At 28.7% G+C, this 23651-nt stretch overlaps 1 protein-coding gene and 1 pseudogene across 1 annotated transcript; both read right to left on the reverse strand.

The window, feature by feature from the left end:
- Positions 1-3349: 3349 nt before the first annotated feature.
- On the reverse strand, positions 3350-23483 carry LOC145183794 (ral GTPase-activating protein subunit beta-like). The gene is made up of 26 exons (XM_090084344.1): positions 21143-23483; positions 18372-18624; positions 17966-18128; positions 17697-17845; positions 15967-16064; positions 15475-15630; positions 15161-15391; positions 14867-15019; positions 13171-13337; positions 12984-13043; positions 12722-12755; positions 12443-12522; positions 12160-12243; positions 9198-9267; positions 8125-8216; positions 7920-8044; positions 7672-7762; positions 7244-7317; positions 6837-6909; positions 6578-6751; positions 5422-5551; positions 5282-5346; positions 5087-5189; positions 4162-4450; positions 3773-3889; positions 3350-3703 (listed from the first exon to the last, which is right to left on the reverse strand). Exons 1-26 carry the CDS (start codon positions 22308-22310, stop codon positions 3595-3597), a joined length of 4308 nt encoding a protein of 1435 aa, XP_089940470.1. The 5' UTR covers positions 22311-23483; the 3' UTR covers positions 3350-3594.
- Positions 22539-22880, reverse strand: LOC145183338 (glutaredoxin-2, mitochondrial pseudogene; annotated as a pseudogene).
- Positions 23484-23651: the final 168 nt, after the last annotated feature.

Consider the following 23651-nt stretch of genomic DNA (forward strand, 5'->3'; position numbering starts at 1 on the left):
TCATCGACGTGGATGGAAATTCAAACGTAATCATAACAAATTTTTAGGACAACATCGTTTTTGAAAAAGGAAAAAGTTACGAAATGGCTTTTCTCGGTCTAGAAACGTACAACAGCTTTCCAAATATCACCAGCAAAAACAATTCTTTCAGGTATAGCATGAACAATGGAGCCAATTGGGAAAACATAGCCATTCCAGAAGGGAGTTACGACATTATCGACATTAATAATTACTTGCAAAAGTCAGTCTCAAACACAATAAAAAGTTACGCGTCTCAAAGTGCAAGTTACGTCACTACAAATAAAATCAGTTACTCCCCTGAAAACATCAAAATTGGATCCAATTCCAATACTTTAAAATCAACCATTAAACTTGGTCTAAATTATTTGATGGACTTGAACGTGGAAAACAGCATCGCGTCAGTTTTGGGATTTACAAAAAGACAGTTAGATTCCAATTCTGAATACGAGTCCGATGACATTGTCAGAATTTCAAGCGTCAACACGATCAGAATCGTCAACAACATAATCGGGTCGACATACATTAATGGCTCCCAATTAAATTGCATTTACTCCTTTTATCCAGCTGTTGGTCCAGGTTTTAAAATCATCGAAAGACCCACCCATTTGGTTTATCTCCCTGTCAAGTGCCCGAAATTTCCACGATGATCACTCGCATCATTGATCAAAATGGAAATTTAATCGACTTTCGAGGGGAAGACATCACGATACGATATCACATTCGAGAAGTGAAATATTTTTCCAACATTAAAAAAATGAGCAGGGAGCGGCTCGCGCTGCAAGCATTCCCTTTATTGGGAATGCTTGCAGCGCGAGCCGCTCCCATGGTTGCCACTGGTCTGTTGACTGGAGCTGCCTCTTCGCTTGGGTCCACTGTGGTCGACAAAATTTCAGGAAGAGGTGTTATATACGTCAAAAGAAATGGAAACGTATTTAAAATGGGAACTCTCAGAGGTAACGGACTGTTTTTAACGCCGTGGGTGAAAGGAAGCTCAGTCAGAGATGGATTTTATGTAAAAAGCGGAAAAGGATACGAATCTATCGGCTCCGGATTACTTCTCGGACCAAACTCCCCATTCTCAAGCGTTCCCTTTTTTAAATTTAATTTTGTGAAAATTTTTGACTTAAAGAAATTCTTGGCACATTAAAAATGAATTCCATTGAAACTCGCAAAATTAAAATCTTACGAAATGAAAACGGAAAAATTCGAAGTTTTAAAGTACTGTCTCAAGATCCCATTCAAATTTTAAAAAATAAAGGAATCAAATGGCGGGAGATAGAAATATGCAAATCAATCATCGAAACAAAAAAAGAACAAGACGAAAGAAAAAAAGAAAAAGAAGTTTTTCGAGCAAAAAAATTTAAACACCTTTACAAAAATTAAAATTTTTCATTACGCGTTTTCACGTCATGAAAAAAATGTTTTGTCCCCGAAAAATTTTACCGCGAGGAAGAAAAAAATAATTTTGCCCCAGACCTCTCATTTCCTAGTAGTGTTAGGCTTTTGATATTCATAGTATGTTTTGCCGTTAGCTTTCAAACTCGATGTTGTTCCTTTTTTTAATTTTCTATTACCAGTTTCAAATTTTCTTGCAACCATAGCTTTATATTTTGGTAGTTTGATACCTTCATGGAAAATCTTTCTTTTTTTTTTACATTACAACAATATTCAATGATTTTTAAAAGGTTTTCATTTGGAACTATATATAGTTTTTTAAATTTGAACCTTCAACGCTTTTTTTTGTAAACTAACGATACGATTTTACTTGTCAATTCAACCATTTTGATTCAGTTCAAACAAGTAACGTTTACAAATTGTTACAACTTGTTACAAAAATTTGAAGGGTGTGGTCCCAACTAAAGAGCGCCTATGCCGAATTTCGATTGTTACACCCCCACCAACCAACACCACCACCAACACCATATCATCTCCATCCGACTCACAATTCGAATATTAGTCTACATTTTTGGTGCTTAATTTTTTGTTGCCAGTAAGAGAAAGAGTGTTGCAAATGTTGAGGCCGTATGTGTATTTGCTGTCGATTATCCGAATCAATCAAATGCACCGTTCACAGGAATTGGCCATCACTAAAACAAGATTGTGGCAAATTTTGTAAAAGGATCTTGGATTCGTTAGCAAGCCAAATAAAAATTTTGATTGTTAAATTCAAGATTTTTTGAATAATTGATTATCATTAAAAATGGATGACTAAAGAATCACTAAAAGTCCTAATTGACCAACCCGGCTCGGTAAATAAAAGCGGGAGTGTGAAGTTTTATTAAAATTTACTAAAAATATTAGAATTAGGGTTTAACAAAGTTAATAAAATCAAAATTTCTATAAATTTTACAAAAATTATTTTATGAGGGAAAAATTTCTATAATTTTACAAAAAATCCAAAAAAATTTTGTTGTAAGTATTTTATGCATAAAAATTTGAAGAATTTAAATTTAAAAACTTTATGTAAAAATATTTTCAAAAACTTAGTTCTTTTTTCTTTTAAAGATATTTACTCTTTTGTATTGTTTAATTTTTTCCATTGGTCTTAGTAACTAAGTCACTGGGAAGGACAAACTCTGATTTATTCTTAAGTCAATTTTTGTTTGCTCGATTCTTTTATAATGCATTTGTTATTGGTTTTTTCGTGTTAAATAAAACAATTATTTTATGATTTTTATAGACATGTTATAAGAAATTTAAAAATATCTAATTCCGTTAAAACTGTTTTATTTATTGTTCATAATGCAGCTGCGGGTTGTAAAGCTAAATAACATATTAGTCAATTCTAAGCCACCTTTTTACGTATTTTAACTGCCATCCCCCAAATAGAATTGCTGGCAAAGGGCTTGTTTTTTATACATATGGAATGTGTTTGGTTAAACTCGGTCAATGTGGTCGAGTTTCAACCAAACACATTCCATGTGTGTCTATCATCAACATACTTTTAAAAACCAATTTGTAATGATCTGTTTAGTTTGCAAACATTGCAAAATCACGTTTATGACCATCAAAATACCTCAGCCTTTTTGGCTTTTTGATATACAAAGAAATTTTACGTCTAAAAGAAATTCAAGTTTTGAAGTTGAAAACAGACCCTTTATATTTTGATTTGAATCGAAAAAAGAACAATATTGAAAGCTTATACCATACACCCCTCCCCCGTGCATGGGAAATAGTAATTTTTGTATCGTTAAGAATTCTAAAATGTAAAGATTTATGAATGTTAACAACATTTTCATTTAACCAATCTAATCATTTAAATATAGTAGCAATATAATAGAAACTTACTGAAGAAATATGGAAGTTAAATGTAAAAAAAAATCTTCCGTTTTCTTAAAAGTGTATTTCACTTTCGATTGTTTAAAAAAAATAATTACAATAAATATTTACAACAAATTCAAATTAAATAATTGCAAAAACAATAAAATAATATCCATTTTTACAGCCAAAAAAACTCATGAATGCGCACGTGATCATTAAAAGTACACAGCTCTTAAGACATCTAGATAATTAAAAAATGAACGTAAAAAATTTTCGAAAGTGTGCCTAAAGATTAAATAGAGATGAGAAGATTCATGTCTGCAACAACTCTGTATAAAACTCAGGAATATTCATTTCTTTCGCGTGCTCTCGTATTATTTCTTGTATCTTTATTTTACGACAAACGTGGGGGGGCGAGCAACTAAAGAAAATTTTTTTTGGTTAAGAGTATTCTTAGAACGTAAGAAAAACATTGAAGTAAATGAACTACCTGTCTAACTCCAATCTTCTTCTTCTACAAATATTGATGGCGGTATTTCGAACCATGCTGCCTAATACTCGTCGACTTACAACCATGCCGCTAACGAGTGGTCCCCCAACAGACGAGCTAAATAAGATCAAACGAAATAAAACGAAAAAACAGTTAAACTATTTTTAAATACAAGAGCGTCACTATCGTGTTAAATTGACCTGCAACGTTGATCTGCGAAGTTGAAAAACAATTCATGGTACATTTTACTGATAAAAAATTTTCTATAAATGATTTACAACTTTTAAGTGTCTCAGAAAAAAAATATGAAAACATTTATTTTACTATTAACATCTTTGATATCGATTTAATCAAATTTAAAAATGAGTAAAATTGGAGACGGTTCTCACCCGAAAAGAGCATTTATCTTGATACGGTACAAGCCTGTTTTGAGAGGATGTATATATATGACGACGACTTCTTTTTCAGGAACTCGACTGTAGTTGATATTCACAGATGAATACTTTTCATGAGGATCGCAGAGTTCAATCAAATCCAGAGCAGGAAACAACGCTTCATCTGCAAATTCTTGCAACCACGCAATCACAACCTTAGTTTCTGAATGGCAGTGATGCGTGCGGTGCTTTATCTCCACACCGCCTGTTTGTTCAAGAACAGTGTGTCTTTTGGAATTTTTACCTAAGAAATATGTCGTTAAATGTACAGAATTAAAGCAAACCTCGTTATTACAATTTTGTAAAATTCTTTTTTTTTTTTTTTTGAAATATCGTATATACCGAGGAGGGAAAGTATTTTATAAATTTTTTTTCTTTTTTTTAGTATTTCAGATATACACCGGTGCATAGATCTTAAATCCATTTAGAATGAATGAAAAACGTTCCTTAAGAAGACTAAAAAATTTATTTGTGGAGGACCTTGACTTATCACTTTTACACAATAAACATTAAATCTTTTCAGTTAAAAAAACAGGAGGTCGACTGATAAAAATAGTCGATTTTTACACCTGTATAAGACACTCTATTTATGTCATATTCTATTAACTAATCCATTCCTACAATAGTAATTATCAATATTACAAATCGACACGAATGAAAATCTGTCAATATGCGAGAAAAAATCAAAAAGTGTTTGAAAATAATTTTGATAAAAAAATTACTGTGCACCGTGTAACAACTTATAAAAACAAAAATTCATTTTTTCTAAACGAAAATTTTATTTTGTTTAAGACATAAGCAAGAGCAGAATAATATTTTTTTTGCAGTTGCTAAGATACAATTGCTAAGATAATTTTATGTGTTTTAAGAAATGTCAAACCTTCACTTAAATTCTCTAAACCAGCGGCAGGTGTAATTTCAACAATCGGTAACTGCTGTGATATTATTGTGTTCTCGACTGCATCAATTGCAAATGGATCAGCCTGTAAAACAAAAAAAGAATTTTTTTTTCTCGAGAAAGGAAAGTCAAACAACAACAGCAAAGAAACACTTCAAGAAAAAAACAAAAAGTTACGTTAAGAACAGGAACATGTATGGCGAGCTCAGTTAAAGGATCTGCATAATAATACATTTTTTTATCTAAAATAAAACAGTTCAATTAAGTTAAATTCGACATTTCTTTAAACATTAGAAAAAAAATTCTGGAGCTTTTACCTTTATTGGACTGAGCAGCATTGAAGTTTGTCACAAACCCACCATTCCAGCCAGCATGCGTGCTCATGTTTACTGGCCAACCTAGTGAATGCAAAAACTCCATGAAAAAGTGACTCTCCATTGATGTGATCTAAATGAATATAAAAAATGTAAGAAATATATATACAGAGATATGGTTAAGTTTTAGTCCATGACACCTTGGACCTTGTTAATATATTTAGGAATTTTAAAATGAGGGTAACTTCAGTAATAACAGGTGTTGAAAAAAGAATGGTGCATTTTTGTTTTTTACATATCTTACTACTAAGATGGTGCAAAGCAAGAAAAATTTCAAAAAAAATTGGTGTTCAGAAAGAATAATACCATTGATCATCTTAAACAAATATAAATAATAGTTAAAATGAAGTTTCTTGTAAATAAAAAAAAAATCCTTTTTTTTAAAACACTAGACCAAGATCATTAAAATTCAGTGAGATAAAAAATAAAAAAAGCGCCATTCTTTTTTTGATCCATCTAGAGTTTAGGAATTTACTTAATTGATTTAATCAGAAAACTGAAGACTAGTATGGCTATTATCAGGTGATTAATTGTTCATTCATTTATAATGCATCACCATGTGGCATTTATGATCTATATTAAGAGATGTTAAGAAATTTAAATAAAATATTAAGAAAGAAATATTTCTTTTATACAGTTTTATGATTTAAAATTTATTACAGTTTCATGATTTAATGTTATTTTATTTTAAACTACAAGGTTTTTAACATAACATTAAATCATTAGATTTTTTTTAAAGAAAAATGGTGATTTCAAAGCATAGCCTTCTGGGCTATTCAGTGTTATGCAACTGAACATCTTCAACAAAAGTCACTAATAATTAGGTTTTTAGTTTTGCTTATTAACTGACTTATGACTGCAGTCTACTCATCCTATACACCCAGGTACTAATTTCCAGCTAAAAAAGAAAACAATTTTTAAATCATCCCTAAAATTACAAGTAAAATTTTTGGTACTGCTTGGAGTCAGATGGCAAACTTTTCCAGGGTAATTGAATTTTAATATGCTCTTAAAAAATTAAAAAATCAAAATACTTTGAGATAAATGGTGAGATGGCCTAAAAAACTTGAAATTAAATTGCCCTAATACAACATAATACCTTGTTTGATAAGATACTTAGTGGATCATTCTGCCCTTTTTTAACATAGAAAACAAACATAGTGTCAAAAGTGCGACAAGGATAAGTGTCCAACTTTTTCAATTTTGGTAACAAACTTTTCTCTTCTGTATTGTTTAATCTCTGTAATCCACATACTTGTCGTGAGGATGATATCTGCATATATCAAAATAATTTTTAAAAAATAAACTTCTTAAAGATTAAAAAAAGACAATTCACATTTAAAAATCCTACTGCAAACCTGCAGATGTTCCAAATTTAGGAATCCAAGATGAGACAAAACTAAGCGTGCAGTACTGCAGTCTTCAATAGAGCTATGTAAAAGAATTGATCAAAAAAATGATCTTTAGAATCTCAATTGGGATTTTAAAAAGTTCATCAAAAAATGTTTAAAAAAAAAATGTTGCTAGCACAAGCTGTGAACTACTACATAATTTACATAACTACTACAGTATTTTAACAAGCTACATAATTTTAATAAGCAGCAAAGGTAAAGGCATCATAAACCTTATAGATATTTAGTTTAAAAGTTCACTTTTTTATCATTTTACTTTTATGGTAAAATTCTATTTTGTATTCACAATATAAACAAGAACACATTTAGGTTGCTTTATTTGAATTCACAATGCAAATTCAACAATAACATACTCAGGTTGCTTTTGAGAAATACTGCCACTGCTGTCTTCTAAAAACTTAAGCTTTGCTAAATTCTCCTGTTCAATCTAGAAAAAAGAGGTCTTTTTTTGTGACATTTTTCAAAAAGTCTCTTCTATTTGACTAATTTCAAGTAAGATCACTATTAAACGGAATACTTAAAAACCAACAGATGATCTTAACATTGACATGACAACAATGATGTGATGAATGTTAATAATGTTGATAATAATGACAATATGAAGTGATGAAAATCATGATGTGATGAAAAATGATTGATTGTAATGAAAACCAAATGATTTAATTTTATGTTCTTTTCTTTTTTTTTTTTTTTTTTTTTCATTTAACAATTAAAAAGAATTCACAATTGATTTAAATTAACTTAAAGAAACTCAAAGAATTTAAAAAAAAAACATTGGCACCTGTAAAGACAATATAGTACGTAAATTTTCTTGCTCCATCATCTGATAGCCTTCCTTTAAAAGATCTTTTATTTCTGGAATGCTCATGTCTCTACAAAAAAAAAAGAAAAAACAATTCAAAGAAACTCTTAATTGATTTTTTAAATTTAAAAATTTCAGAAATAACATACGCATTTGTACTTTCTACAGTATCTTTAAAGTATATTTAAAAATTTACAGTATATTTAAAAATTTCAGAAACAACATACGCATTTGTACTTTCTACAGTATCAATTCCAGGAGGATAGCAGCGTTGTGATATTGGTGGTGCATCAGGTATATTATGTAGCCCATATGGAGTGGAAGGCTCAGTTGTATACATTTCAGCTAAATACTATAAATTTATTTAGAAATATTTAATAGATCCACAAAAAAAATTAAGAACAAGCAACTAATTCATTTTAAAAATTATACCTGCTTTGAACGAGCAAAATGACGAAGCTGCATCAAGCATACCCTCTTCCCAGTTGGACCTCGTATAATGGACATAACAGAAGGTAATGATTCTGATGAAAATATAAAATATACATTTGAAATAGAATAATTATAGATCTAAACTTTTTCTCCTTATTATTAAAATAAATATATTTTTAATTTATCAACGCACTATTACATACAACACAATAGTCATGCACTGGCAGTCATCATCATAATAATGATAACAAAAATGATAACACAAAAAGAAATGATAGACAACTTAATGTGAAGCAGATCCTGGAGCGAGTGTAGAAAACACAGGCTATGTTGTCCCAATTGACTAAGAAAAGGATCAACAAAGAAACCACAGATTTGTAAAGAATAGAAATGCCCAAGTTACTAAGCAACATGTGAATTGAAGGCAGTATCCAAAGTTATGTCTTAACTAATCCAAAGAATTTTAAGACAGAGGCTTAAAATTCTTTGCATTAATCAAAGTCCATTCAAATTAACTAAAATAGGCTATATTTGTTCTTTAGGCTAAACTATCAATTGTTGACTATAAAACATTATGGAGGAAACTTAAGAATTTCTTCTGTTTGCAATTCCATCAAGTTAACTCTTTGCAATTAATGTAAATAAAAATATGTATAAATACATGATGCAGTCTCATTTAAGAAATTGACCTAAGGGGATTGATTCTCCCACAGGAGGATGCAAAGCATACAGCAGGAAATTTTTCTAACTAAAACATTCCTGCTGTATGTTCACAAAGTATTTGCTTAAATTATATCAAACACTTATGAGAGCAACTGGATTGTTAGATAATTGATATGATTGATAGAAAACAAACAAATGAACAGGAACTCTTTATGATGGTCAAAGATGATTAATATTAAATGAAAGTTTCAGTCGAATTGGACAAAGAAAAAAGGTTATAACAAAGAAAAAAAAAAAAAAAGTATTTTTCCAAAACCTTTGCATGCTGCTACTTATTACATAATTCAGTTGAATATATTACATGCTTTTATCATGAATACAAGTTTTTTAAACAAGTTCAGAATGATTACCTGACAAACCATTTACACCATCTTCTAAAAGTCCTATGATAAGAGAACCATCCAATGCATAGTAGGTAAACTTTAAACATAAAACAATATATTAAAATAGGATTAAGTTTTTTATAATTTCATTTTCAAGCTTTACAACTAATGAATGGAACAAAGTTATTTAATTTTAAAAGATAATTAAATATGCAAAAGCATTGAACTCACAAGATTTCTCTAGAGACCCAATGCTTGACATAATCAGTACTCTTAAGTTATGTGGACTCTACTTCATCACTTGTTTGCCTATTCATGTAAGAAACTCAATGTTCTTTAAGTCAGTAATACTATTAGACAGGCTAAATGATACAATGTTTTGATCTTGGATGCAAGATTTAAGACTTTATACCAACATTGGCCAGACTTTTTGGCACAAGAGCCAAATTCAAATACTTCTGTGAGCCTAAGAGCCACATTAAACATTTTGTTAAGAAAATTTTCATGCAAACTTTTTTCAGCCTTTTATTTCATATTGTTACAAATTTGCAACAAACTCAAAAACCTGATTAAAATTCCAAATAAACTTATAGAGTCAACTATTTCATAGTTGTAATAATGTTACATACCACAAGTACTTGTTTAGTTCACACAATTGCCACTAGGGGTGGCAATTGTGTGAACTAAACAAGTAAACTAGGGGTGTTAGTACTGATTCAAGATGTAAACAAACATTAATTACTGTGATTTTTTTCACACAAAAAATAAAAAATCATGCAATGAAGGGTTACGGATATTTTGCCTTACAAAAAATTTGGTGGCAAAATAACTGTTGTAAGATATTCCATAAGATAAAATTTAGATTTTTTATGAAAACAAGTAAATTTTTCTGAAAAACTTTTTCTAAAAAACTTTTTTTACACTAGAAAACCAGTTATAGAATTGCTTAAAGAAGCATAAGCAGATCATTATTTTTTTAAAAAAGTAACTACAACAGTTATGAATTTTCTAATCAGGAACTAAGACTCTGAACTTTACTGGTAGGTTTCTTAAAGTCTGGTTTTAAATTTGTAGTTGCTGTTCTAAGTAACTCTTGAAAAATGCTCACTGGTTAGATTTGCACAATACTTTGATTTGACAAATTTCTAATAGAAAATAAAGATTCACATGTGTATGTTGAACCAAAAATTGAAATAGATTTTATAATATTTTTTTTGCAGTCGAGGATAGTTAACTTTAGGCATTATCTTGGTAAATTTCAATGTGTTTAACTGCTACTTAGGAGCAAATTTCTCAGTGAATATATTTAAATTTTATTTTGACATCTCTACCTTTAACTTTTAAGTAAAATTCCTGCCCAGAAACTTGAGTAAAATCCACTTTCATGTAAGTTTCATCCATGAGGCATGGGTTTTCTTGAAGTAGAAATCATACCATTTTCTTAAATGCTAAATACCTTTCTTCTCACTACCCAGACTGCATTTTGGTACTTTTTACTTATGGTAAAAAGAAAAACCATTTGATTGAAGCACTTTATGGATGTATAACTTATTCTGTTTAAATTTTTTGGCCAAATCTCTCAAGGACTGTGGTGGATTTTTGAAAATTGAAACCCTAATGTTTCTCGCTTTTAATTTGTTTTGAATTCCTTTCTTTTTCAACTTTCTAATTTTCTTTTAATAGTTTTTTACTGTCTGAAGTGTCTGATAATCTATATTATAGCTGACTGAAGACACACAATAGCATGTAATCATGATTGTTGATCATTTAATTGATTACAAACTTTGTCCTGCTGATTTGCCATAAAGGCTGTTGCAGTTTCAACCTTGCTCCATCAGGGTATCAGAAAACAGGCCAAAGATGATGCCAAAGAGTTCAATCTCTAATTGTGTAATGGTGTTAGTTTACAACACTTAAATTTTGGAAATTGATCATGTTTCTTTAAGTAACAAAAAGCTTTGCATAACTCATAGAGGGATTTGAATTCTTCCTGGTTTCCTAAATTTGAGGAGACCTTCATACTACTTTATTAATCATTTTTTTCTCCTTGATTTTTTTTTTGACTCCCATAACCCTGTCTAACAAGGAGTTACAATTTGGATTTTTTTTCACAAAGCTTTTTATTAGCAGATTTATTAACTCAGTTATCAAAAGATTGGATGCTAAACTGGTACTGCTATAAATTCTTTTAATTTCTTAAAATTAAAATTAAATGACATTCAATTGGCACAAATTACAAAAATTTGTAACAATCTTTTGTTTTTGAGTGGATTTTGGGGATGATACTTTTGTTACTAATTTCTTTATCAACATAATTATATATTTTTTAAACATTCTACCCATTTCTCATATTTCTAAACCTGAAAAAGCTGTAAGTGAAAGTGACAAGATTTTAAAAAACCTTAAGGCAGGGTTATAATAATGTTATAATGATTGTTATATTGCTATGATGCTTGTTATATTGCTATGATGATTGTTGCTCTACATTTGAAAGCTTCTACTTTTGCACAATTTTTTTGTTTAATTTTTTTTAAAAAACTGCATTTGCCACATGATATACTTATATAAAAAAAAATCATACTTCACGCTAAATTTTACAAAATTTTTGATTTTCTACCAATTAAGAAATGAGCAAATTTAAACTTTAAAAAAACTTATATCAATCTTATAAATCTTGTAAATCAAACTGAATATTTAATTAAATTGTTCAAGTTTCAATTGAAAAATCAATGATTTGTTAACTTATTTTTTTTTAATTTAAAAAAAATTGTTCTGTTCATGGGTTATTAAGCTTGAAAGTATTATTAGATATATATTCATACTATCTCATAAAAAAATCAGATTAAAAAAACTTTGTGCTAAATAAAAGAGATCATAAAAAGATTTTTTTTTTTTCATTTCCTTTTTAAAAAAAAAAAAAAAAAAAAACTCTAAGACTTTAAAAAAAAAACTACTAAACAAAAAAAAGTTTTTTTAAAACTTAACTCACTTTGTGATCATTTTCAGTACAAAAATCTTTCTCATCCATTAGCGTAAACATTGATTCTGGACCACAAGGTGTTGGGAAAAATCCCTGTCAAATAAATATATTAAACTTCTTAAAAAGAATAACTCAATTGCTAAAAAAAGTACTCAAGGGTCACAACATGAAAACAATTTCTGTAGAAGTTTAAGAGAAGAAAATTCCATTAGACATTCATCAGTTTCAAAAATCAAAAAAAGGAGCTTAATACAAAAAAAAAATTTAAAAACAAAGTAATGAGGTTATATACAGCATGCTCCATTATCAATGCAAGAAGTGCTTCAGCTGATTCACGAACTCTAAATGAAACTGGCTTCAATTCTTTGTTCCCTAATTCATTAAAGAAACTAATTACAACATTTTACAGTTATGTATTATGTAGATAATTTATGATTAATGTAGATAATTTATGTGTTATGTAGATAAATTCAATTTAATAAATAAATTTAATGCTTTAATATGTTTTTGAATTTATCAAAGGAAATACATTTGTAAATTATTTTTCGAAATTTTTTATACTGGCATATACCTTTCAGTACATTGTTTACTTCTCCAAACCGACCCTTAACATGAAAAAAAATAATCCAAAATTAAATTATTAAAAAACAAAAGTATTTAACAAAAAAATAAAATTAAACCTTTGACAATTTAAAATGAACTCAAAACCATAAACAGATAAAAACTTTTTTGCTATAAAAACTCAGAGCAAAATGTTTTATTTAAACTAATAAAATTGAAACAATAAATTAAAATTATTTTTAAAATTAATAAGAATAGTTAAAAGATAATACTTTTGATTTATTGCCTGAAATTCCTAACTCAATCACCTCCATGACAGAAACAAGACATTGCTGATGAAAAAAAAAATGTCTTAAGTAAACATCTGTGAATGCAAGATGACTAATAAAACTTGACAAATATTTACAGTTTTTTATTCAACTAAAATTCAAATTAAAAAATATTATTAGTGCACTCTACCTTATCATCAAGAAGCCAGGAATGACTGACAACCCATACACTAATGCAAGAAAAAGCTGCAACTATGATTGAATGCAGATCTTTAGAATGTGATGGGGGAGGCTGCTTTGCTTGAAATTCTATATAATCACAAAGCCACTTCAGTGTTTTCCTTGCAACTTTATCATCTAAAAAATTTCACAATTAATTAAATATTGTTAATTAAGGTTTTTAAGAAATACCAATCAAACTTTTTAAAATCTTTTTTTGTATTCATTTTTCTTTTCTTGTATTCATTTTTCTTTTCTTGTATTTCTTTTCCTTTTATAACTTTTTAGATCATAGTTACTGAAAATTTTAGATCAGGGTTACAGAAATTTTCAGTTTTTATTGTAAATTTTGAGGATTTTTTCTTTAAAACAAAATTATTTCTATACATGCTACTTTTGTTAACTTAATTAGTGACATTACCCCAATTAAATCATTAGTGGGATAAAATCATTAGTGGGACATTAAATCATAGTAATAATGATCTGAACACAGTTAAATTTTCTCCCTTACTTTAACAATACCAGGCGCAGATCTAAGGGTTGGCCATTGTGGCAATGGCCATATATTTTAAATTTAACGGCAGCCACATTAGTTTTGGGTTTTTTTGCTTAAGGAATATCCCTAAAAATTTTAATTTGTCTGCCGTAATTTACGAATTTTGGCTATAGAGATTCCTGCCGTGGCTACAACGGTTCTTATTATACGCTACCGACGTTTTATTTAATAAATAAATGCTGTGAAAAAGTATTAAATTATCAATCTTTTATTGAAATTTAAACCGTGAAAATAAAATTTGGCCACACAGTTACAAATTCCTGGATCCGCGCCTGAATACTATATATTATACTTTACTTACAAATTTAAAACATATTGTATAAGTTTGTTTATAGAAACCAGTCATTAAATTCACTGTTAAAGCTCAAAAAAAAAAAAAAAAATCAAAATATAATAAGATTAATTTACTTTACTTTATAACAAGATTAATTTACTTTACTTTATAACAAGATTAATTTACTTTACTTTATAACAAGATTAATTTACTTTACTTTATAACAAGATTAATTTACTTTACTTTATAATAAGATTAATTTACTTTACTTACAATTATTTTAGATTATTAACACATTCAGCAAACTCAGCAAAAATAGTTTATCTTTGACAGGTATATTTTATCATGATTGAACTTATTTATAAATGCATATAATGAGTAGCATTTGCCTGGCACTTATAAATTTTTCATTTATAAATGTTAACATGAAAAACAAGTAAGTTAAATAAATCTACTTTTGACTTGAAGAGCAACAGTGTATTTGTGCATGAAATGTTTGTATAAGATTCATTAACTTATCATGCTGGAAAGTTAGTTAAAAAAAAATCTTTTCAACCCAGATAAGTAATAACAAAATTTAAAGGTACAAAAAATGGAGCATGGAAATTTATATGCTGGAGCAGCATATTACAAAAATTCAAAGTATGGTCCGCTTAGCCAAGCATTTATCAAACATATGACATGATATTTTAAAACTTTATGACTTCAGTTAAAAAAGAAAGACCCTATTTAAAAAAAAAAAAAAACTTTAGAGTGAATATACATACCAGGGAAAGCAGCACCACATTTGCATTTTTATAGTTATATATTCAAACAAATCACAAGGAATTAACATACCTACAAACTTTATATTGAGCTGTGCCATGCCGGACAAAAACTCTAAAGCTGCTAATGTAACAGCCAGATCTCCTCTCCACTTTCCAGCAAACATCAGCTTTTGACATAGAAGAGCAGACATATAGCAAAAAAACCCTTTGGTTGTCAACATATCTACAAGTGTTGTAAAAAGAAGAACTTCAGAGGTAAAAGGAAATAACATTTTAAGACATTATTACTGGACAAAACATTTTTTTGAAATTTAATGAAAAATCATCTTAAAAATTTTTGTTGTTGGTCAACACTAAAGAGTACCATTAGAGTCTCCTAATGATCCAATATTCTTTCTGCCTAATATGCTATTTTTTCGTGAAGAGTCTGTTTTAGATGAAGTAGAAGTATCAAAGTCAATAAGTTTTGAGGTGCTGCTACTAAGAATATCTTGCTCATCCAAAACAATACATGGGAGAGATCCAGGTTTGGAACTTTTAAGGTTGTCATTATGGAGTTCTACTTGCATTGCATCTTCCATCAATAACTTTGCACCTAGATATGAAAAAAAAATTGCAATGACAAGGTTCTCTATACGATAATATCATACATACTAAAAATTAAAGTACACAAATAACCTCCGAGGAGCATTTGTGTGTTCACTGGATTTGTTTCCACTTCAATGGCTTTAATTAATAATTTTGTAACTCTTGAACGCAAAGAGATGAAGGTAATTTGTGGTAGATAACCATTACCAGCTTCAGAACTTTGATTAACTTTCTCTTGACATAGAGCTGACAAAAACATTGTAAAAAAGTTTATGTTTAAATCTAGTCAAATTTTAAAAAATAAAACAACCATTTAATTAGTATAGGTATTGTTAATTATAAATATTATTATCTAATTGTTGTTTAAGGTGATTTTATGTTTTTGTAAAATAGAGCAAAAAACTCTTTTCTCAACTGATTGAAACAAACACAATAGTGCATAAAAAATATTAAATAAATACAACCCTTAAATAATTTTTAAAAGCTAAAAATATGTAAAAAAAAAAAAAAAAAAAAAAAAACTATTTTTAACTAAATTTTTCAAATTCTTATAAATTTTATCAGAAAAATTCAAAAAACAACCTTGTATAGACAATGACATAAAATGCAGAGGTAAGCATATCATTGAGAAAAGAATCTGAATACATGACTGACGCAGCTCAACAACAGAGAAATCATAGCTGAAATAAGAAAGAATATGTCAGACAATCATTACAATGTTACTAAAAAAAATGTCTGAGCATGAGCAATTTAGTAAATATGCCCCATACAGTGAGTCAAATGTTTACATCATCCTTACAGAAACCATTTTTACAAAAAAAAAAAAAAAAAAAACAGAAATAAATGTATATATAATGATAAAGAGTATATAAATATATATATATATATATATATATATATATATATATATATATATATATATATATATTTCAAAATAAAAATGGAGACAATAAAAACTCAAAACACAATTGCCAATATTGTTAGAAAATGCAACTCCAGTATCCAGATATTAATAAACCCATAAAGTTACTGAAAACATATTCTAAAATTCATGTGGGGGTCATCCTAAATCTTTAGGTGATTGTAAGAAATGATGACCACTACATTAATTTTTAAACACATCATTTGCTTCTGACTTAAGGGAATGCTTGATATTGAAATAATCACTGAAAGACTGTAGCAATTGTGGGATGTCATCATCATAAAACTGAATCCTCAGAAATGATATATTTTATAGGAGAATAATTAGAAAGAAATCTCTGATATCTACAACTAATCAGAAAATGTGGACTTTGCAACACATTTCAACACATGCAACACATTTCAACACATGCAACACAGTATTTTGATAAAAGTTTTGAGCTGTGGAAAAAAAAAATTTTTCATTCACTCATTTTATTGAAAAACATTTGCTGTGGCACCAATGTATTGGTTCGGCAATCAATGGCTGCAGCTGGGGTTGGGAAACTTATTTGCATTGAAGGTATACTGAACCATTGCTAATACCTGCAGATTTTAAAAGGTGATTTATAGGTGTTTGTTGGAAAATAACTTCTATGACCGTCCTTAATCTTCCAGCCAAATGCTTGAAAAAACTTGATAACAAAGATATAAAATTTTAGTGAAATTCTAATGCTTGTTGCAGCCTATCATGTTTGCTTTTAACTGTCTAAAAAAAACTAATAAATTCATTAATATTATAAATGCATTTATTTAAAATTTCTCAAACATAAACAAGCATGAGTATTTGCACTTATTTTCTCATTTGTCTTGCATTCAAAAGAAACCAATTTTTGAATACACTGTAAATGATAATAGCGAATATCATGTTTGCTTTTAACTGTCTAAAAAAAACTAATAAATTCATTAATATTATAAATGCATTTATTTAAAATTTCTCAAACATAAACAAGCATGAGTATTTGCACTTATTTTCTCATTTGTCTTGCATTCAAAAGAAACCAATTTTTGAATACACTGTAAATGATAATAGCGAATAAGTGTGTTTTACACTAATTTATTATAAAATGATATTTTTTCAATTACCAATCAAAAATTTAAGAGAAAAACATACTTTTAAGAGGAATTTCTTGATGATGAGAACAGCAAAGTTCTCTGAAAAATCAGTTTTAGTTTTAAATTTGACAAATTTTTTTTGATTTTTAAAAATGTTTTTTATTTAATGGGATCTTGTTTCAGTAAAAATTTTTGTTCAAAAACTAACAAAATCTGGAAGTATAGAAAAACATCTAATGGTTTTTTATTTTTTATTATCAGGTAAAGAACTTTTTATCCATAAAACTTTCACTGACCCAAGAACTAATTCAGAGTCAGGTACAGGGAGAACTATTTCCAATGCCTGTAATACATGAGGAATAAGCACTTGAACACCCTGCAAGTCTAACTTGAACAAATCTGTTGCTGAAAGTAGAATGCTGCCTAACACCATCCCAGCACGAGTCTGAAATATAAAACCATTATTATCGTTAAGATACATGAAAATGGCAATTATTATTTTATTCTTATGATCATCATCATTATCATAATCACATCATCAACATCAAAAGCAATAAAAATTTACCTCTGCATAACAAAGACCAACAGCCAGACTTAAATAGAATCGAGATAAGTAAACAGGAAGTATAGCTTGTCCCACTGCTTTTTGACAACAGAATATGTGACAAAGGGTACAAAATGTTTGAGCTCTTCCTGGTTCAAAGTCATTCTTTTTAACAGGCAAGAAACTAATAATATAAAAAAAGATTCCTGCATTAAAAGAATTGTAACTATATTTTTTTAAAAGTAATTTAATATTTTCACTGTTTAACATCAAAACAAACCTAAAGAACTTAAAACAGGCAAAGATTTTTTTTTTCTTAAATTAAAAAAATTTTTTTGAAATACTTGCTGTAGATTAAGAATATCATACAATGAAAGTAAAAAAATACCATTTTTGTCTTAGATTATAAATATGGAATATTACATACTTCCCATATTGCTCCTTTTCCTCCTTGCTCACCTCAAGGCAACTCAATGGTAAACCAAAACTTATCTTTCCCACTGTTTGTAATACTTGCTCTAAACTTATGCCAGTTAAACATGTTTCAAAAAGCCATGCACTAAATATATGAAGAATTGAGTTTGTATCCACAACACATTCTACCACTTTCTTGCTTTGTTTTGATTGTAGGTTAATGTCATCACGTACAAGTTTTGATTTCTCAAAGTATTTAGGTAAGCCTATAAAAAAAAAGATTTATTATCAACTTGTTTAGACATTAATTTTCATAATTAATTTCATTAAAAAACAAATTATGCTTATATCAAATGTTAAATATATTCAAATATCACTACCACTCATATAAAATAGTCAAAAGAATTTGTAAAACCCCAACATATTCTAATTAAATTTATAAGCCTAATTTTCCTATAAGGCCTACATTCAAATTATATTGAGCAGTTGTGGGATCTCATCTAAATTTTAATCTTCAAGTAAATTAACATTTCATCTGGCAAAACTTCATTACATTTAGCACTTGGTGAATAATGCGAAAATTATTTAAAACACATTTATCAATTCATGCATTAAAACTTAGCATTTTAAGTTTTAATAGCACTATGAAAATTTTCTATTGATTTTTGCCATTTGATTGTAATTTTTATAAGTTACTAGCTAAAGTGCCTGACATAGGCTGGGATAAAATATATGTTGAATTATAATGAAAAAGCTTAATTCTAAAACAACTTATTTCACAAAAGTATGTAAGCAAACACAAAAATATTATCACAAATCAAATAATTCTTAAAATATCCGTTGATTTTGTTCTTCCTTCTTTTAACTGAGAGCTTTTTGATAGAAAATATTCTTTGTTTTTCCTTCTGTAAAAATGAACAAATTCTTTGCTGTTCCAACCCTTGAGCAGGCCACATATACCTGACCATGATAAAAGCATAGATTTTCTAGGTTAACAACAGCAAGTTTTAAGGACTGAACCTGAGTCTTGTTGATGGACATTGCAAAAGCAAGATGTACAGGAAAATGAAGACATCTGAAATCAAAAGGCAAATCTGTTGGTATCAGCTGAATTCTTGGAATGAAAACATCTTCTTTTTTAGAAAATCCAGTCAAAATAGTAGCTTCAATGATGTTAGGAAACAGGTTTTTTACTAACAGCATTTTTCCATTACACAAGTTTGGAGATTCCAAGTTTCTCAACAGCTCCAACTTTGAGAAGGTTGTGTAGTGATAATCCTGAAGGCTTCAGTGAATTTAGGAATTCTGTTGGATAAAGAACAGCTTGAGCAGGGTCTGGGACTGTATTAATTGACTTGCAGGTCCTGCATATGCCAGACAGGAGATTTTGAATTTCCAAATTAATCTTTTTGACACTGTCATTTTTTGCTCTTTATGTAGCCAGTTAGAATTCTTAAGATGAAGCTGGATCTTAGGAAAAACTTTTGCTTTCAGTTCCATAACAGAATTCACAATTTTGCAAAAGTTGCTAGGAAACTGAATTTGCACAGTAATTTTATCCACAGGTGCCTTGCCATCTACAAGTGTCAGAAGCATTTTTGAGAACAACTTTTAGCAAAAAAATATTTTTTCCCCATTTTGCCCTTTTGGATCAACAGTTAAGATTTGCCAATAATATATCAAACTGATAAATAGTTTAGATAGTTCAACAGTTCAGATAGTTTTTTTTTTTTTTAATTATCACTTTTAATTTGTGGTAGGAGATCTTTTAACTTTCAATTTATGAAAAGTAAAATTTTTTTTTTTTTTTTTTTTTTTTTCAGGTTTCATAAAATTTTGTTATAAAATCCACAAAAATTCAATTTTACCACAAGAATAAAATTCTTTCATTGATGTTTTGGCAAAAGAGTATTTTATAAAATTTTAAAAGCACCAAAAACATCAATGAGTGGTACTATATGCAAAGAGGTGGACATTCCCATTAAACTAAAAACAGTATAAAAAATTGGACTGAATAAGAATGGCAAAATGTATTCTATCCACACACAGTAGGCAGTTTTGCATCAAATAAGATTATTGATAATAAGAAAATAGATAGTGCTATAAGAAGGATTACAAAATATTAGGTTGAACTACGATACAATGTGGATATTGTCTAACTCATTACAGTTTTACAATGCAACAAGGTATCAACTTTAAACATACATCCAAATATTGTATCAATTGCTTACTTAAAATTCAAAAAGAACAAAAAATGGCTGCTATGATCACTGGACCTCAATCCAAACTGTAAGGAAAACTAGAAGATGAGCTGTAAAAACAGTTTATTACATCAACAATTCACTTGTTGCCAATTTTCCAAAAAGCATTGAATAAAATTTCTCCAAATTATCTGAATAACTTCACCAAAAATTGTATCAGCAGTAAGGAAAGTAGAGTAAATTTTTCAATTTTTCAAAAAAAAACAATAAAATTTAAAACTTTCATCATTTTAACATATTATTAAAATTTTAAACAAATTATTTTCTGCAAAACATCAAATTTGGTAATTTTTCTTTCCTAACTTTCAGAAAAAACCATGCATCAAAATACTTTCTTTGCTTGCCTAATTTGAATACCAGCATACTATTCATACTACTCATGCTTTTAGTAAAATATTGACTATAAATAAATAATTGCAATATTTGATTTAAAAAAAGCATGCAAAATTGTGTGAATATTTTTTAACGAGATTTTTTTTAAGTAAAAATTTACTAAATGCAGAAACACTTTAAAAAATCATACTTGAGGCTTTTCTTGTGTCATATAGGCCAGCTCTTTCACTTGCTCCTATACTTGCTGACTTTCGCTCTCCTCTATGAAATGTGTGTGGTGACTTTATTTGATCATTGCATGTAGATGCACCCAAAAACATACTAACCATAACTGATATACCATTCATGATATTGTAAAAGCTATTGGGCAACGATTTCAAAGATGGATGCAATTCTGGCAACCTATCAAACTGAGAACAATATTGTCTGAAGTATTCAGTGTCACTTATTTCTTCATATTTACAGAGTGCAACTGGATTGCCAATAATATGCATAAATCTGTGCCAACACTGAACTACTATTTCATTTGACATACTTGATGGTAGAAAAACTGGCTCTGACTTTGCATCTTCATCATTATATGAACCAGGCAAAGGATAATCAGGCCCATAAAGTATCAGAAGGACCTTGCATGTTAATGAAAACATCAATTTGTTCCATTGCAAAATCAGCATATGGTGATGCCTCCATGTTAAAACCATTTCTGCAAGAGTACACCAAAGTGAAGGTGAAGGGAAATGGTTACAACAAGCATGAAGCCAAACAGTTAATAGGCAGTTAATAAGTTTTCCACATAACTGCTCTGCCAGGCCACCCTGAACAGGTGGAACCGATAATAAATGTCCAGAAATTCCTAAATAAAATCGTAACACATTTTCAAGAGTAGTTTTCTTAAGATTACCTTCCTCTACAATTTCTCGTATATGGTGCAATACTTTAGTACATAATGTAGCTTGAATAACTGTTGCAGAACTTTCACGTGGAATAAATAAATTTGCCATATGTCTTAATATTGTAGAAAAATATTGATCTTTATTTTCAATGATTTGGACAGGTATTCCAGACTTAGGTTTTACTAACATAACAGTTGTCCACTCCAGATAAAGAAAAACACAGTTTTTAATCATTTCAACTTCTGCCAATGGCATTGTTAAGCCATAACAAATTACATCCATTGTCCACTCAAGATCTTTGGTTGATTTAAAAAACCCTTTTTTTTCACTGGGTAGTAGGACTAAACTACGGATAATTGAAGAGGTAACATCTTTACCAACATTAGGAGGATAGCTATTTAGAACACTGGCACAACCACATTCATCTTCAACGGAACGTCTTTCTGATATCCAACCACTGTACATTATTGGATTATCTTTGTATTTTTTTAAATACGATGTATGTACTATGCAAAGCTATAAAAAAAACTTAATCTAAAAATGTTTTAAAAAATTATGAAAAATGTATATAATAAATAATAACTTGTATAATATGCACAGAAAAATACAGAATTTGAAAAACAAAACACAAGAACTTGATGTTTAAGTTTTTCCCTTTTATTCACTTTAATAAATTGCTCTTAACATTGAGGCTTATAGACATGTCTTAGGACATTTTGATATTTTTTCAAACAAAGAACCAGTTTTTTGTAATCCTAACAGTTCAGTGTAACCACCAATAAAGTAACCATTTATAAAAATTTGAGGAACAGTTCTGCAATTAGTTTTCTTCATTAAATCATGGGTTAATTTTCCACCTTCAGATGGCTCCATTTGATTCAATTCTATAGATTTGTAATCAATATTCATAGTTTTTAAGAGCTCTTTGGTTTTAGTGCAATAGCTACATACAGTTGTTGAAAAAATTACGACACAACCATCTTTAATCTTTTTGTCAATAGATTCAACAGGCACTTGTGAATATGTGTTACCCATAGAACTGATCTCTAAACAAAAATGAAATGCTGCACTAAGAAGTAAACATAATAATAGATTTTATAATAATTGAAAAGAAAGCTGTTATATGCAACTAATAAAAACTATGAACATAATTTACTAAATAATAGTTTTCTTTCGATTTGTTCGTTAAAAGTATAGCTATTAAGTTTTAGAAGAAAAAAAAACCGAATGACGGCTAATTAATCCTCATGATGTTTTACACGCCAGTAATTTCGCTCTTCTTTAAGTTGTTAAAATGTCTTTTTATGCAAAAGCATAAAATCTCATAAAAAACAGTAACTCAAACACATGCTAATTATAGAACCATTGCACCGTATCCTAAGATTATTTCATCAACACTTCTATAAAAAGATAACTTGCAAATATTGTAAAAAATGGGTTACAAATCGCTTTAACATTTTATAATCTGGAAAGCATAAGTAGTAACTCTTTATACGCCAGAACACCAAATTCTCTGCACCATATTTTATTCTTAAATTAATTTTCATTTAACAAAGGCGCCTTTTTTAGTTCGCTAAGAACAATTAAAGTTTTTAGCTAACTATTAAAGTTTCTCTATCCGTAATATCAAAAAAAAAACATTTGTTTCATGTAATTACATAAAGATATGTATTATGTAAACAAACCCAAACGTCAAAAACACGACAAGTAAGTTAATATCAACTTAATACGTTTTAGCAGATATCAATCTGTTTTTAAGCCACTATTTTTAAGCCACCATTTAAGACGTTTTTGAATCCAATAACA

The sequence above is a fragment of the Hydra viridissima genome, unplaced genomic scaffold, assembly GCF_058129835.1.
Source record: "Hydra viridissima isolate aposymbiotic clone 2 unplaced genomic scaffold, HvirCarnegie_v1 scaffold_4, whole genome shotgun sequence".
Lineage (NCBI taxonomy): Eukaryota > Metazoa > Cnidaria > Hydrozoa > Anthoathecata > Hydridae > Hydra > Hydra viridissima.